Genomic DNA, 15,795 nt, shown 5'->3' with positions numbered 1-15,795 from the left:
CTAGAAGATCATATCATAACATTTAAAAAGATCATGTTATATGGTAACCTATATAGGAGATTTGGGAAATTTACGCCTATAATGACATGCCGAAAATAGCTACGGCAGGTTTAAAGTGGTTAAATTAACTCTCAGGATTTTACTGTGTACATATCAAAATGCGTTTTGATCAGACATTTCGATTTTTGTTTTGAGGCGGCTCTGTCATCGTCGGAAACCTTGGCTTCACGTGCGACAGCGTGCCACATGCTACAGCTGCCAAAGTGCTGCACAGCGATGACGGATTGTTGCACACGGTTGCACATTCCTCACAGTCGCGATGTCTTTGAAAGTTTTTGGCGAAGAGAAAGACACAGATGACTGATGTGGCAGCAAAAATCACATGGGGGCTGTGACCCCGCGTCAACCCTGACCCCCGTGGCTTGCTCTTTCCCCATCTGTCCCTCAGACCGCGGAGGAACGTGTCCAACTGGCTGACATCAGAGCCAGCAGATGGTACCAGTTCAGAGTGGCTGCAGTCAACGTCCATGGGACCCGAGGCTTCACCGCCCCCAGCAAACACTTCCGCTCCTCCAGAGGTCTGTTCCTGTGTGCATGTGTGCATTTGTCTGTCTGTGTGTGTGTGTGTGTGTGTGTGTGTGTGTGTGTGTGTGTGTGTGTGTGTGTGTGTGTGTGTGTGTGGCCTTGCATTGAGTGTAAGTTCCTGTTTAACACCCTATGCCCTCCATTTGTTACAGTTCAGACCTTGGAACAGGTGGAGCATTTGGTTCAGTAATGCCTAATTCAGTCCGTTTCAACTGTTCGTACATGCGCACAAAGATCTATTGTGCCTCATTCATAAATCTCTTTGTAAATGTCCAACTGTATTTTAGTGCAGATTTGAGTGTGTTCTTTTAAAGTACAGATCGGCGTGCGATTCACGAAAGGCTGTGTAAAGCCTTGATTTGTGCGGATCACAGAGATCCCTCCTGTTTGTAAATCAAATGCGCGTTCATGTATGTCCCGTCCACGCCCAACGTGAGACGAAGTTTACCTCACTGAGTGCAAGAGGGAAGAAAATCAAACGGTAAAAGAAAAACATGTCAAGGAGAGGCAAAGAAATCAGAATCAGAATCAGTTTTATTGTCACATCACAGGTTTACAAGGTAAAAGAGTGGGTGAAATTCTTTTTTGTACATCGTTCCCATCGCAACGTTAGTTTCCATAGAAAGAAGAGGGGGGGGGAGAAGAAGAGGGTGGGGGGTAAGTGGGAAGGAGATCAAAACAAGAGAGCAACAGAAGGCCAGACAAGTTATCTACATATATACAAATTACCTGAGATAATAAAAACTAAAAAAAACTAAACTAAGGTGCCTGAGCATAGCAGCAATGTATTGTATACTGTGCATGTTATACTTATACTGTGCATGATAGACAATGGACGTTAAGGTGCTTAGAGGAAAAGGAGCACAATAAAAAAGACCAAAAAAAAGTCAGTGCGTTATACAAGGGATTAAGGTGCAAAAGGTCAGTGCGTGTCCACCTAGAGTGGACTGACCCTAGTATAATCCGCAAGTAGCTCCATGAGAGAGTGCAACAAAAAGTCATTTGTACCTGGTGTAGTCCACAGGTGTGTCCGAGGGGGGGCTAAAGTCCAAGTCATTGTCCCTGGTATAATCCACAGGTGTGTTCAGGAAGAGCCAGAAAAGAAAAGGCTGCTGAACAAGGCCTATGCCTCATCCAGGCTTATTCCCCATTCAGCATTCTGACAGCAGCCGGATTGAAACTACACCAATACCTGGTGGTGGAACTCTTGATACTGCGGTAGAGCCCCCAAATCAAAATAAATATATGCACATAGTATAGACCAGCAGGTACAGTATGTATATGATGTTAGACATAGGGTGTGGGGTGGTGACACTTCAGTAGGTCCACATTAGCAGCAGGTATGTGCATGAGATTAGACATTAAGGCGCAAAAAAACCCACATTGCCAGGTTCACGTACTGTAGGCGATAACTTTCACAGGCAAAAAATCCACATGGTCGAAACACAAGAAAAAACTAAAAGTCCATGGCCAGTCTGATGCCAAGCAGTGGTCAGTCCTTGTTCAACAGTCTGATGGTAGCCAGGTGGAAGCTGTTCAGAAACCTCTTGGTCTTGCCCTTGATACTATGGTAGGCACAGTAAAGGTTTTAAGTGGTTAACATCTCTGCATTTTACAGTGTATCATTTGGATTCTCCTAAAGCACTTCTCCACAACCAGCAGTTTATACAAACTTGCCCAAATGATCAAAATGGAAATTATAATTCATGCCGTTGCCAAGTTGAACATGAATCATGAGAAAGAGCCGGGTGCGCAGAACATTGCTTTTCTGTGTTTGTAACCAGATCTTCATTTAGGTCTTCAAAGGAGGGGTTTCCCCCCCTCTTTATGGTCATATAAAATGTAATATGTCTGAATTAGTCAGGATATTGCAGGTTTCAAATGAATGCAAGTTTTGTCTGGCTTCCAGCAGGAATGAGGTAACGTAGCCTATTTCAGATCTTTGCCGCAGATTAGCGGTACCGAGCTGAGCTCTGATGGCAGTGCGCGTCGCTACTCGAACTCCTCGACTGCCCTCCATGTTCCACGTTGAATGACACTAAATAGCTTGCGTAGCACAGCTAGCTACAGATGGCATTCGTTAAAGCTCTGGCTGATTGCAGTGTGGTTCCCAGGGATTACAGGTTTATGAATGTAATATTGCGTCTAGATTTCCGACGGATCCAGATCAGATAATGTGTGTTTGTTTGACAAGTGGAGGCAGAGCCGTGTGCCTACCAGTTCACTTGCATTGAGATGAAATGGCTCAAGCCTGATTTATACTTGGTTGCACATCGTGTCTTGCACCGAAAATAGACGATCTACAAGCTCACAACGCATCACAGCGCGACACATTGTGAGCTCGCGCAAATAAATATAAGCTATAGCTATAACAATGGCTCCCTAAATGTATGCTTTATTTATATACTTCGTCGTACAGCGGTGTCAAATGCTCACACCACCTCGAGATTGTAGTTCGGTTATTACAATACAAATCAGGCTTTTGGTGTTTGTCTGATTAGATAGACAAGCTCTAGGCCGATGCCCGTTGCGAACGGATGTCCCTCGGTTATAGCCTGGCATGGCCAGACTAATGAACTTGCACACGCAGACACGCACAGAGAAATTCTGCGCATTTATTGATAGAAAAATAGATAGACAGACAGACCATTATTGATCCCGTGAGGGAAATTCATTTGTCATAGCAGCACCGCAATAGGAGAGGTCAGGTCAGTTATAGATAGGAGTAGAGAGATACATCTAAAGTTTCAATAGACCCCTTAACAGACGACGTCACACTGTTAAGAACCAGTATGCGTGCAACCAGTATGCGCTCAATGAAACCCATTCTGTCAGGACTCACTAGCCAACACACAAGAGGGGGTTGGGGTGTGCTGAAACCAGCGCACCCCAAAACAACAGGTTGGGAATTGATTGCGTGAAACAATCACCTGTGTGTCCAGTCTCAATGTTGGTAAACAAATAATTGGTCTATAGTAAAAAAAAAATAAGAAAGGACTTCTTATTGTTGGTGCTCCTGGTATCAACACTCCAGTGTGTTTTCTTTGTATTGTAACATTTAATGCACGTTCACACGGCAGAGTCCACGGCAGAGTGTTACTTCAGTCTCTTCTGGATCAATTTCTGAGGTTACTAAATCAACACTCAGGGTTGTAGAAGTAGTGTCTTGATAGATTCAACCAAGCAGATATATTTGTAGCACGTGCCAGTAAGTACCAAATGTGAAGCCTAAAAAAAGCATCTGCACATTTGGTGTGCACGTCGGCGACCTGCCCTGTCAATCTGAAGTCATACATGTGTTCCCCTGAGTGTTCTGGAGGGCTGTCTGACATCGCCAGACACCAGGTGGAAAAAGATTCTGCTTCAGGGAGGGAAACCGATCCCCAATCAGTCCAATCAGTGGCACAACGTTGATAGATTGATGGGAGCTGTCACGGGTTTGATGAGCTCGTCACCAGTCAGCCATGCCATCGTTATTTACATAGCACAGACGTATCATCTGATAGCAATTTTGCGCCAGCACCGAACTTTGTTAGGGCAATTTACAAAAAAACCTGTCCGCTTATTTATCTTGCGCTGCCAGCATCAGCTGGGACGGTGAAACGACCACGTCCAATTGTGTTTTTGGACCAGATTAAATGTGTTACAGGTGGGAGAAGGCACGAGAGACAGAGCAGCTAACTAGGCTGCGGCTTAGATGGTTTTATCCTGATTTGTAGCAGACATGTTCTGAACTTGTAGATCTGCTGTTTTCTCATAGGGCACCATCGTCTGAAGGAATGAGTATAAATTAGGCAATTTTGTCATTAGGGGGTCTATTCCCCCGGGTCTGGCATGTGGCTCTGCCTCCTTTCACACACCAGCACTGTACCTGGCAGCCTGCTGCAGGCTGGGTGACAGTCCATCTGGATGGGTTCACAACCTAATTTATACACACACACACACACACACACACACACACACACACACACCCCCACACACCCCCACACACACACACACACACACACACACACACACACACATACACACACACACACACACACACACACACACACACACACACACACACACACACACACACACACACACACACACACATGCACATACACACGCACACACTCATTGTACAAGTTAGTAGTATGAGTACTAGAGAGTAATGGAATGTGAATGTGGAGCTGAAGTGAGCAGCATGTGTTTGTTAACCTCTGACCTGTGCTCTCTGCGCTGCCAAATGCTGTCATAGACGTGACATGACACCTGTCATAACACCTCATGACACATTGTCAATGGAGGACTAATTACTTTACACACCATCATCATAAGCCCTCCCAACACACACATGCACGCATGCACACACACGCACGCACGCACGCACGCACGCACGCACGCACGCACGCACGCACGCACGCACGCACGCACGCACGCACGCACGCACGCACGCACGCACGCACGCGCGCGCGCGCACACACACACACACATGCGTGACACGCTCACACGCGCGCGCACGCACATACACGCGCACGCACACACACACACACACACACACACACACACATACACACACACACACACACACACACACACACACACACACACACACACACACACACACACACACACACACACACACACACACACACACACACACACACACACACACACACACACACACAGTGTGTCACAGCTGTATGTGTGAGAGAGTCACACACATACAGCTGCAGTGCAAAGCAATGGAAGGTGCACACTGCACAGGCTTCTGATGCATTCAAACTCACATTTGACTTGCAAATCCAGCCAGGGTCCTAATAGTATTTGTCATGCCACAAGAGACAGCCTGTCTCCATGCCTTCAGTTCTGCTTACAGCGCCCCAAAAGGGCCACAGCTGTTTCCAAATCTGTGATGATGACCGAGTGTGTTGTGTGTTGACTGTTGTTGCATGTTGCTATGTCCTCAGATCCGTCGGCCCCGCCCAGTCCTGTCAGCCTACGTGTCACCAACATGACGCTGGGCGACGAAGGCCTGGTGACGGTCCGTCTCAACTGGACACTGCCGGGGGAGCCCGACATCCCCATTCACCACTACAAAGTGTTCTGGAGCTGGACGGTGCCCGGCAAGTCTATGGTGCCGTCCAAGAAGAAGAGGAGGAAGACCACCAACGAGGTGATCTTCTCCCCTGTGGCCCTGAGCCATGTGCTTCTTTTTCTTTCTTTCTCTGTCTCTCTCTCTCTCTCTCTCTCTCTCTCTCTCTCTCTCTAGGAACACTGGGGCTTGTCCAAGCCCATCTCATCAACCACCCACCCCCTTACACACAACTTCAACACATCAGAGTAAATAAGTACCACAGGCTCACGATGAGAAAAAACATAAACATGGAAAGGCAGTTGCATTTGATTACATAAACGTATAGGGCTATCACTCATGTGAAGGTCCACAGCACACAATGTCCTATTCATTGCTGTATTTCCTCAAACAACTGATACAAATCCCAGTATAGCGCATGGTTAACTTTGAAAGAAAACACAACATAATTTGAGGCTCATTTACAGTGATATAAATCTAATCATGGCCCTGTGTTATTTGGATATCTAAAAGTTTATTGTCAGAATTCGTATTATTTAGATACGTGCTAGCCAAACAGCTAGGAAGTATTCCAGAGACTTTCTCACTGTTTCTGCTTGTGTAATATGGCTATTCCCAAACTGGGGTACAAGTCTCCTGGGACCAGGCTGGAAGATTCTAATTAAGGCATAAGCATATTAGACATAGATCTGAATAGCTTCAAAGTGTACTCGTTATTCATGCCCATGAAACATGAATACCGTATCTTCATGCATAAATATAATCCAGTCCCTAATAGCATGAAAATTCTGTTTGTAAATTGTGTTCCCATAGATGGACAAGAATATTCAGTGTGTCAGATAAAGACACTAACTATATGGCTCTATCATGAGCTATGGAGTATATTGAGTAGCAGCGTGAAGTGATCAGTGTTCAGTAACTAAACATCAAAAAAGAATATACTGTAGGCAACATATCTTTAAAAAATCCTAAATCCACTTCACTAATGGGAATCGGTTGAGCAACTACATTTCTGTTGTTCTCGTTTCTTTGTCACATGAATCCATTGCCATGAATGATGCTAATATTGATGCTGCTGATATTGATTGAAAGTAGAAACTTTCATATCCTTCCTAGAGTTTATTTTGCAAGGTTGCATAATGCTTCATTTGCAGTATCTGGGATGGCACGTAGAGAGCACATAAAAAAGACCACATTTTAGCATTTTCATCTCTGTTTGATTTCCAGTGTAGCAACGCTCGGCGTTTGCATTTTGATGGTACCATAAATTAGTCTCAGTGGTCTGGCTGATGGCTTTCAACAAAATCCTACTCAGCTGCATATTGATTGGATTTTCCCACAAAAGGGGAAACACATACAACGTGGGTGCTTAAATTGGTCAAATTGAGTAGGATTCCCCATTAAATGAAACTGGCACACACATAACAAAAATTAATGTATCCCATAAAACACATGCTGTCTTCCCACTATTACTGGGAACATACTATAGTAGTGCAGTTGCTGATGAAAGTAGTGCACGTGTCAAAATACCTCAATTTGAGAAAATACTGACTGATTATAATTACATGCAGAGAGGTGCTAACCGATACCAGACTCCTCTGTGTATCTCTGTGAAGAGCATTTCATTAAACCTGAGCAGAAAGGTCTATTGTCTAGACGGTAAAGTCTACAGAGTCTTCTCCGAATTAGCTTATTGAAATCCGTTGCAGATGTGGCACGGCGGACATAGAGGTGGGAGACACCAAACACCTATTGACACATGTACTACTGGTTTCCACTTTGGCACCTCGGGGCTTTGAAAGCAGCCCGCTGGCAGCGGAATGTCAAAACAACCACAGTCAATAAGTAGGACTCATCAAGCTCATGCTGATGGAGGAATGCTAGAAGTCAAACACACAGTGAGGAGGCCCTGAAGGCTATCTCCTCACCATGATGCTTTCCTCGGCTCCACATGTGTTTCCAATAACCGGGCTTTCCCACAGGCCCGGACCCGGCGCGGGCCGGGCTGGGTCGAACTAGGCTTACTAGCGCGACAGCGACTGGGCTCTGAACGATGGTCGTGACAGTGCGCCGTTCCCGCTGTCATTGTGTAAGACTTGTGTGTTTTTTTGTGTTGCCGCAGGCTCAGAGCTGGGTGGATCTGGAAGGGCTGCAAGCAAACAGCACGTACACTGTGGAGCTGCAGGCAGTGGCCTACTGGGGACAGGTGCGCCTGAAGAGTTCCAAGGCTGCTCTCCAATTCAGCACGGCTCAAAGTAACGATTCAGGTGAAGACAGGCGGTTAATGTTTGATCCATCAGTCTCTGACTTTGCAATATTATAATTATAGCTCTAACACAGAAAGAGATCAATGTGTGCTTCTGTTAACATGCTAGCTACAACATCTCCCCTTTCTCTTTTGCAGTCAAATCACTGAGCAAGTCAAAGAAGGAGGAGATTAATCCTATTAGTTCCACCGTGGCTAAACGCCCCTCTGGACCGCTTGAGGTGGGCACACCCTTCTACCAGGATGGCCAACTGCAGGTCCGCGTCTACTGGAAGAACCGCGGAGGTATGCGTTGTACTGTATGGGCTTAATTAGACTGCAATTAGTAACTAATTATGCCGATCAATCACTTTGACTCTTCAATGCCCTAATCAATTCTGTGATAGGAGGGATTCTCGGTTTCTTAAACAGTGAAAGGTTGATTTTGTGAAGCTGGTACTGGATGGCATAGAAGACCTAAATGAAACAATGTGTCTTTGTGGGAACTGGGTAATGTGAGTGCTGGGCAAGTGAGCGTAAACCTGCACATGGGCTGTTAGAGCCGAGCCTCTTGTTTAGTAAAGAACAATAAACACAGGGAGCCAGCAGCCGTGTGATGGGATTTATTGACAGCTGTATTTAATAGATCCTCACCCTCGCGTTGCTGTTTGAAACAGTCCACTTTGTTTTACAAGACCTGACGTCACCAGCCCAGAAACAGTCACGGGTAGCGCCCAAGAGGGGTTAAAGCCTATAGGAATGTCTGTCCCAGCAGCATCCATTCCCCAGCCTCTCCGTTAATACCAGAGTGGAAATATGGAAACCTTGAAAGGCGCGCTCCAAGGGTAACCTGTCAAGTTCCATTCACTGGTCTATGTTATGTTACTAATATATGTCATCGCCCAAGCCAAGCTCCACATCCCAGAGTCAAGAATGCAGAGGGCTGGCTAAAGGAGAGAGGCCTGGTGCTGGAGCTGGAGAGACCCACTGCTGAATCACACCGAAGGAGAGAGAGATAGAGAGAAAGAGAGACAGAGAGGGAGTGAGAAATAGAAGGAGGTGAATGAGAAAGAGTATGAGTGAGACTTCGGTATGTTGGCCGAGAACCGTGAGCAGACCTGGCCAGGACTCGGAGAGCTGAGTGATGGTGACTGGGTCAAGCAGAACCGCGGAGTTGTAGAGTGGAGTTAATCCTGGTCCAGCTCCTTTTGCTGTGGCTTGTTTGTAGACCCCCAACAGGCGGTAGAGATGCTGCTTCTCGCTGGGCTGATGGAAGACCCTGCCTTTTAGCGCGCACACGCGCACACACGCACACACACACACACACACACACACACACACACACACACACACACACACACACACACACACACACACACACACACACACACACACACACACACACACACACACACACACACACACACACACACACAGATGGAGTGGAATATAGAAATCCCTGCATGTTTCTGCAGCGTAGAAAAGGAACCGTTTAACCAAGCCGCATTTAAATTCCTTTACTCATTGTCTTATTTGGTACTGATCAGAACAGCGTGGCTCCAAGCAGATCTGGACCAGGACCTGGTTTGTCTGAGTGCCTGCGCCAGATGTAGGAGAGCTTTACTATACACTGACATAGATGATATATCACTGTCTATCTTGCACGCAAGACAATAGACAGCAGTCCGGCAGTGGCGGCACTTCTAAAGCCAGCTCCCAGTCATGATTTATCGACCATTGCCGGGACTCTGTTCTCTACCTGATTTCCATGTCCCGATCCTTGTTTTACATAGCACCCCCCCCACCCACCCCCTGTCAGACCAAGCCACGCATATCTTGTTTATTTTTCTCCAATTTCCCGCTTCCCTGTAATTCCTCTCTTCTGCTTCCAAAAAGCTCAGGGGCTCTGAGTGCCAGATCTGTGTCTAAGCCTTCAAAGGACCCCTTTTATCTCCCCACCGCAAACCCGGGCCCACGCCAAGGGGCTAACGCAGCATAACTCAATTATTAATCGGAGAGGCGTTGCACATCCATGTGACACAGGAGAATGAATAATAAATCCAGTAGAATGAGATGTGGGTGAGGGGAGGATAAACACACAGCTGATTAGCCAATGAGGCGCTACTGTACGCTAATGAAATGAAAGCTGCAGCTACAGACCAGGGCTCGAACCTGGCTTCCCGGCAAGGCTATCGTGGGCGCTCCGCTGATGAGGTTGTGAAAGCCCTAAGCAGTTGTGGCGAGGAATGTTTTGGCTGTGTAATGGCCCCCTCAGTTGATAAAAGACAGAAAACGTTAGGGAAAAAGGAAAGTCATACTGCAGCTGATAGTCTAATGCTTGGATTAAGAAGAACCACTGCGAGAAGGAAATGCAGTCATGTTTTTGGAGGCAGATAAGTTATCCGGATCATCTGCGATGAAAGCGATGAAATGAACAGATCTCACGCAGAGCGGTGTTGTGATTCGCAAGATACCATCATGCATTTTTCATCTAGGCCGAGTTTTATATGATATCTGATTTATGTTCAATGGGCGCTTTGTAGTATGTTTCTGCCATGCGGTTCCTTTTGAATGACAATCTCTTTTCTCTCTTCCTCCCCCCTTGCCTCAGATCCCTTGGTGAGCCGCTACCATGTCCAATGGATGCCAGAGTACTGCAGCCACAATGAGACACGGGGACCTGAGAAATCTGTCACACAGGTTAGTCCCTAACAATGCTTCAGACTGTCCAGTTGAGAGACACCTCACAGAGCGCAGTGCTGAGACCCACAGCTCGGTGTGCAAGCTTAGTGCTATGCAAAGCACGTGCCTAACCTTTTGTCTAATGCTTAGAGAGCAGCTCCTCTAAAGAAAACATGTCCAGTTGTGAGTCTGAATCCCCATCGTGTTGGTTTTGCACGGGGCAAATCGCTGGCTGTTGTCTTGGATATTATGACTCAGTCGTGTGGTCAGACATGTGGTGTGTTGGCCAATAAAACACATTTACTTAAACAATGTTTCCGGGAATGGGCGACCATTCACCTCCAACAGCCCCAGCCATGCTGCTTGCACAGGGGCTTTTTTTAGGTTTGGGGGTTGGGAGAGGTTCAGGGGGTTGGGGAGGGTTGGCTGGTTGGGCTCAGTCTGATACAGGATGGCAGAGGCCTGGCAATCAATGCATTCTTAAGGGACCAGCTCTCCGGTTGCTAGGAAATATACATCCTTTTTCTATAGATCACTGGGAAGCATTCCAGCCCTTTGCTTGTAGACCCCTGTGTGAGAGCATGGCGCCTCATTCACTTTTAATCAGAGCTGTTTCATATCAGAGAATATACACACACACCCCTTCTCTTGGGATGGCCCATTAATTTTGAACCGCTTTATTACAAATGCAAGATCTAAATCCACCACTCAGCAGGATTTTTTTTTGTTTCCTAGAAAAGAGATGAGAAAGGCATTTTTGTTTAGATCAATAGATGATTAAAGTCTGAAATGAGTATTAGAACGCTCCACAGAATTCATTAACATGGATTTCCATGGCAATCTCATTTAACATTATTACACATGAATCCACTTTGGTTCCATCATCTTTATTAAGTTCCTCTTGTGTTTGTGCTACATTTGGAAGCCATAAAAAAGAAATCATCATTTGTATTGCAGTTTGAATGGAAGAATAGTGGCTTAACCCCTACCATGTGGGTGTTCAAAGTGGCCCTGTAATGTGGGGCATGTTCCTTAGGCCTTAAGAGGGAATGTGAGCCTCCCTTTGCTCTGTGTATTTAATTATCTCTGAAGCTCCATGGGACCTGACCTGGGTGACATGTCAAAGTCATCAGGGCTGAATAATGTGTTTCTTGGCTCAGGAGAACTACATCAACCTCGCCGGCCTGCTGTTCTCCTGCAAGTACAAAGTCACCGTTCACATGCTCAAGACCAAGAGACGCTCCAAGGACGAGAGCACCACCTTCCTCACGCCGTCCTGCGCCACCGTCCGCAGCAAGACTCACAAACACATCCCCTGCCCAGGGGAGGGAGGTGAGTGTTGGCATTCAGTCACCATACCTTAGCCTCGTAGCGAACACCTTGACTGAGCCTCACATAGGGATGGTAAATAAATGTATTCACTGCGTTTGACCTTCAATGCCTTCACACGCCGTGCTGTTGTATATGAATGATGAATTAGTTCTCCCCCCCGCACACCTTTCTCCTCAGGGCTTCCTAAGGTGCTGGCCAAGCCAGAGAATCTGACTGCTTCATTCTCCATCAGCGAGGGGAACATCACCGGTAACTTCCTGTGGCGCGTGTCCAGGGTGGCTCCCCACCAGCGAATCACAGGATTTCAGGTCACATGGGCCGAGGTGACCACCGAGAGCCGGCAAAATAGCTTGCCCAACAGCATAATCTCCCAGTCCCAAATCCTGCCCCCGGTAAGTTCAGTTTAAATTCCCATTTCTGTAATCACTGTGTCTCTATTGGCTATATCAGAATGTTGCAGCTTGTGTGCTTTTGGACGTGGTACAGTGGAAATAGCTTAGGCTGCCACGTTTGAACCGAGAGGGTGAATACTTCCCTGTACTGGAGGAAGAGAGGTGCTATCTTAAGCCTCTCATTATGCAGGATCTGTCAGTGGTGAGGGTGTTACTGGTGTAGCCTCTTTACATGAATCTTGTGATAAGCAGTGGCGCGCGGACAGACAGACAGACAGATAGATCTGATGGAGGGGCGTTGTGTCCCAAAAGAAGTTCTCCTCCTTCTACCTTTTAATCTCTCTCTCTCCTCCTTCCTCTTTCATCCTGAGCGAGCTCTCTGAAAAAAATAAAAAAAATAAATAAGCCCCCTATTCTACATAATCTGCTCTATCAACAACACGTTCCGGCTGTCTGCACCTCCCAGCCTGCCGAGCTCATCTATAAATAAAACCACCCGCTGCACACTTTACCAGACTGGCAGCAAAAAAAGAAAAAGACTAGACCCCCCAAAAAAATCGTTGTTTTTGTCTATGGTTTGTGCAAAGAGAGAACTATGTAAGCTCACACTCCCCAGGTTTATGTAGCAGCGCTCATTCAAATTCAGTAAAATTCTGAATCACATTGTCTTGTGCTGATTGCTGATTGCCTGCTGTTCTCTTCTAGGATCATAACTTGCTCGTGGTGTCCAACCTGCGGCCCGCCACCTACTATAGACTGGAGGTGCAGGTCATGACAAGTGGAGGGGAGGGTCCTGCGACTGTTAAGGCCTTCCAGACTCCTAGCGTCCTACCTGTACTTCAGCATCGTAAGTACCAAGCCACCATTGTCTGCTGTCGTCACAGCTTTACTGCGGTCCATATCTCTTGGAATGTACTCAATAGTTTTCAATTGACTGGGTTCATTCTTAGTGGATATTCTGTTGTCGGACCGAATTGGTAAAGGAATCACTATCCAACATTAACCTTACCTTAATGGTAACAAGTCATCAAGGCTTTTTGTGTTATCCTTTTAGCATTGCATAATAGTAAGTGCTGTACTGTTTTTTAAAGTATTCAATTTATCAATCAAAACCAAACCCATGCCTAAATATAACCATACTAACATTACCTAACCTTATTAACTCATGTCTAAACGTTACGATTGTTAACAGTGCCTAACCTTAACTAAAATGTATTAAACTACACCAAACCGATGCCTAATCTTAACTATAACAGTACCTAACCTGAACTAGCTGCAAGCTGTGCCCACGTGATTGCCCACCGAACCAATCAAAGGGCTGAATACGATGGATCTGTCTAGTGTTTACATGGTTTCAATGGTTGTTGTTTGCTCTTGTGTTTGATGCAGGACCTAGACTCAGGCAGCACCACTCTCATCATCAGAAGTCGTCGGTAGAGAGACACTGAGCAGACCCCATGGGGAGCCCAACCAATGGCTCCTTTCTCCTGTCTACCAGGGAAGGAATACAGTGTGGAAATAAATGGAATACACTGCACAACAGACCATGAACTGACCCCCCCCCCCCTCTCTCATTAAATATGGGACCTTCTTCTCCGGTCTCCAGAGCACATAATGCTTTTATTTCTTAGCCCTTCTCTTGACCAAGGTCATCAGATTGGTTGCTGGTTTGAATAGTCAAATGCAAACTGTAGGACTCATTTTCTGTGCTAGTTTTGTACGTACTTCACCAATTCATCAACATTTCTGAATTGTCAGGTCAAACACGATAATAATTGTTGTGGTCCACAACAATTCAATGGTCTACAGGACATTAGCAATTCCGCTTGGATTTGAACACAACATGCATCACCTTTTCAATTGATTGAGGACATGAATTTTTATTTTATATTTTTTATTTTGGCAACATGATTGAAGACACTTGAACATAAATGGAGGGAAATGCCATAGAATTGTAAAACAATCTACTTTTTTTCATCAAAAAAGGAATGTCGAAATTCATCTATTTATTTTTGATTTATCTGTTAAAAAGGCGCTTAGGCATACAGTATGTACTGACTGAATAATGTAACTAAAACAATTGTAGTCTAACCCAGAATATTTCTCATAGTATGTTGCATGTAGAAGTACATTTGATTTTTGAACTGTAAATGAATTACTAGCTTCAAATTGAATGCTTGTAATGGTTTTGCATGACAAACGTTAGCGTTCTGTTGGCATGAAATAATGTCTGTGTTACCTCTTTTGAATATGTTACCAATATTTCATTAACAGATTAACAAAGAACTATATGGGGAATAATATGTAATGTTTATTAATGAAATTATAACTTGTGTGGAAAGATGAATTGTATATGTTCTTGGCTGTAGAAATATTTGTCGTGGAACAGTCAGTGAATGTCTATATTTATTTATGTGTGTATTACAATGTTTGATTTGGATGTGTGTGAATGTGTATGTTTTGTGTGTTTTAGTCTAGAATTTTTTGAACTGGCAAAAAATCTTGTAAAGACATTTTGTAAAAATGGAATTGTAAATACAGTCTTATGTTACATGTTATTTTTCCATGGTAGAAACTGTACAAACTGCTAAGTAATAAAATAATCCTTAACCTATTCCCTTTGCAATGTTGTTTAATTGAGAGTACTGTGAGCAGTCAATAGACATGCTTCTCTTCCCAGCATTGGACTACTTGGCAGATGCTGTTGCTTATTTTGGCTTAAGTAACAGAATGCCAGACTCCCAACACAGCATATTCACTGATGGGTCCCGGAGCCTGAGACATACACTCCACCAGTCCAAATAAACAGGCCATTTAACTTACAAGCAAGAGTGGATGTACCATAACAAAGGTCGGCTGCACAAACCTTTAGCCAAGAAGACCAGGCGTGAAACAGATTTATTTAAATTGAATGATACATAATTCATTATGACATCTAGGCTCTAAACTGGTCACTCCCTGCAAGTGCAAGCATACACCTCAATGAGACCCAACAAGATAGTAGGGAGTGAGTGCCTACAGGTGGATGCTGGGGTGGCAGCAATACCTGTAGCAGCAGTGAGCAGTGTAATGAACAAGTACATTTGTCAGCTTAAATAGACCGTCTTATTGCAGGGAGGGGCATTGGATGTGTGTGTAGAGTGTATCATAGTGTAATGTGACTTTTTGTTGCATTCAATGAGATGGGTAAAAGCAAACTATTTGATCAATCTAACTATGTAAAGTCCTCAAGTATCTAATAATGATAATTAAGTTAAGTAATACAATTCATTATAGACTTAATTTTTAATATTAAACTTATCAAATCTATATGTTTATGCATGTAATTCAATTGGCACTATAACAGGCCGATGTGAATAATTTGGGGCAGAGGTTCTGCTCTGGCTTCCAGGGAGTGTGCGTGCACAGTTTCGCGCTGATAGCTTCAATGGTGCCGGAGATTAGCTCCTCACGGACACACCTGCCACTCTGTGACGGCA

At 45.1% G+C, this 15,795-nt stretch overlaps 1 protein-coding gene across 1 annotated transcript in view; it reads left to right on the top strand.

Annotated features, from left to right (window-relative positions):
• The window catches only part of anos1 (anosmin 1), a 45,716-nt gene extending 30,785 nt beyond the window's left edge, over window positions 1-14,931 (top strand). Inside the window, exons 6-14 of the mRNA XM_080456638.1 lie at window positions 449-578; window positions 5,541-5,746; window positions 7,788-7,932; window positions 8,070-8,216; window positions 10,522-10,610; window positions 11,753-11,924; window positions 12,102-12,316; window positions 13,022-13,163; window positions 13,706-14,931. Coding sequence (XP_080312764.1) covers window positions 449-578; window positions 5,541-5,746; window positions 7,788-7,932; window positions 8,070-8,216; window positions 10,522-10,610; window positions 11,753-11,924; window positions 12,102-12,316; window positions 13,022-13,163; window positions 13,706-13,764 — 1,305 coding nt within the window. The 3' untranslated portion in view covers window positions 13,765-14,931. The remainder of the gene's footprint in view (window positions 1-448; window positions 579-5,540; window positions 5,747-7,787; window positions 7,933-8,069; window positions 8,217-10,521; window positions 10,611-11,752; window positions 11,925-12,101; window positions 12,317-13,021; window positions 13,164-13,705) is intronic.
• The last annotated feature ends 864 nt before the right edge of the window (window positions 14,932-15,795 follow it).

This window comes from Gymnoscopelus braueri, assembly GCF_963280865.1.
Source record: "Gymnoscopelus braueri genome assembly, chromosome: 18".
NCBI lineage: Eukaryota > Metazoa > Chordata > Actinopteri > Myctophiformes > Myctophidae > Gymnoscopelus > Gymnoscopelus braueri.
This window is presented reverse-complemented; position numbering and strand designations above follow the sequence as displayed.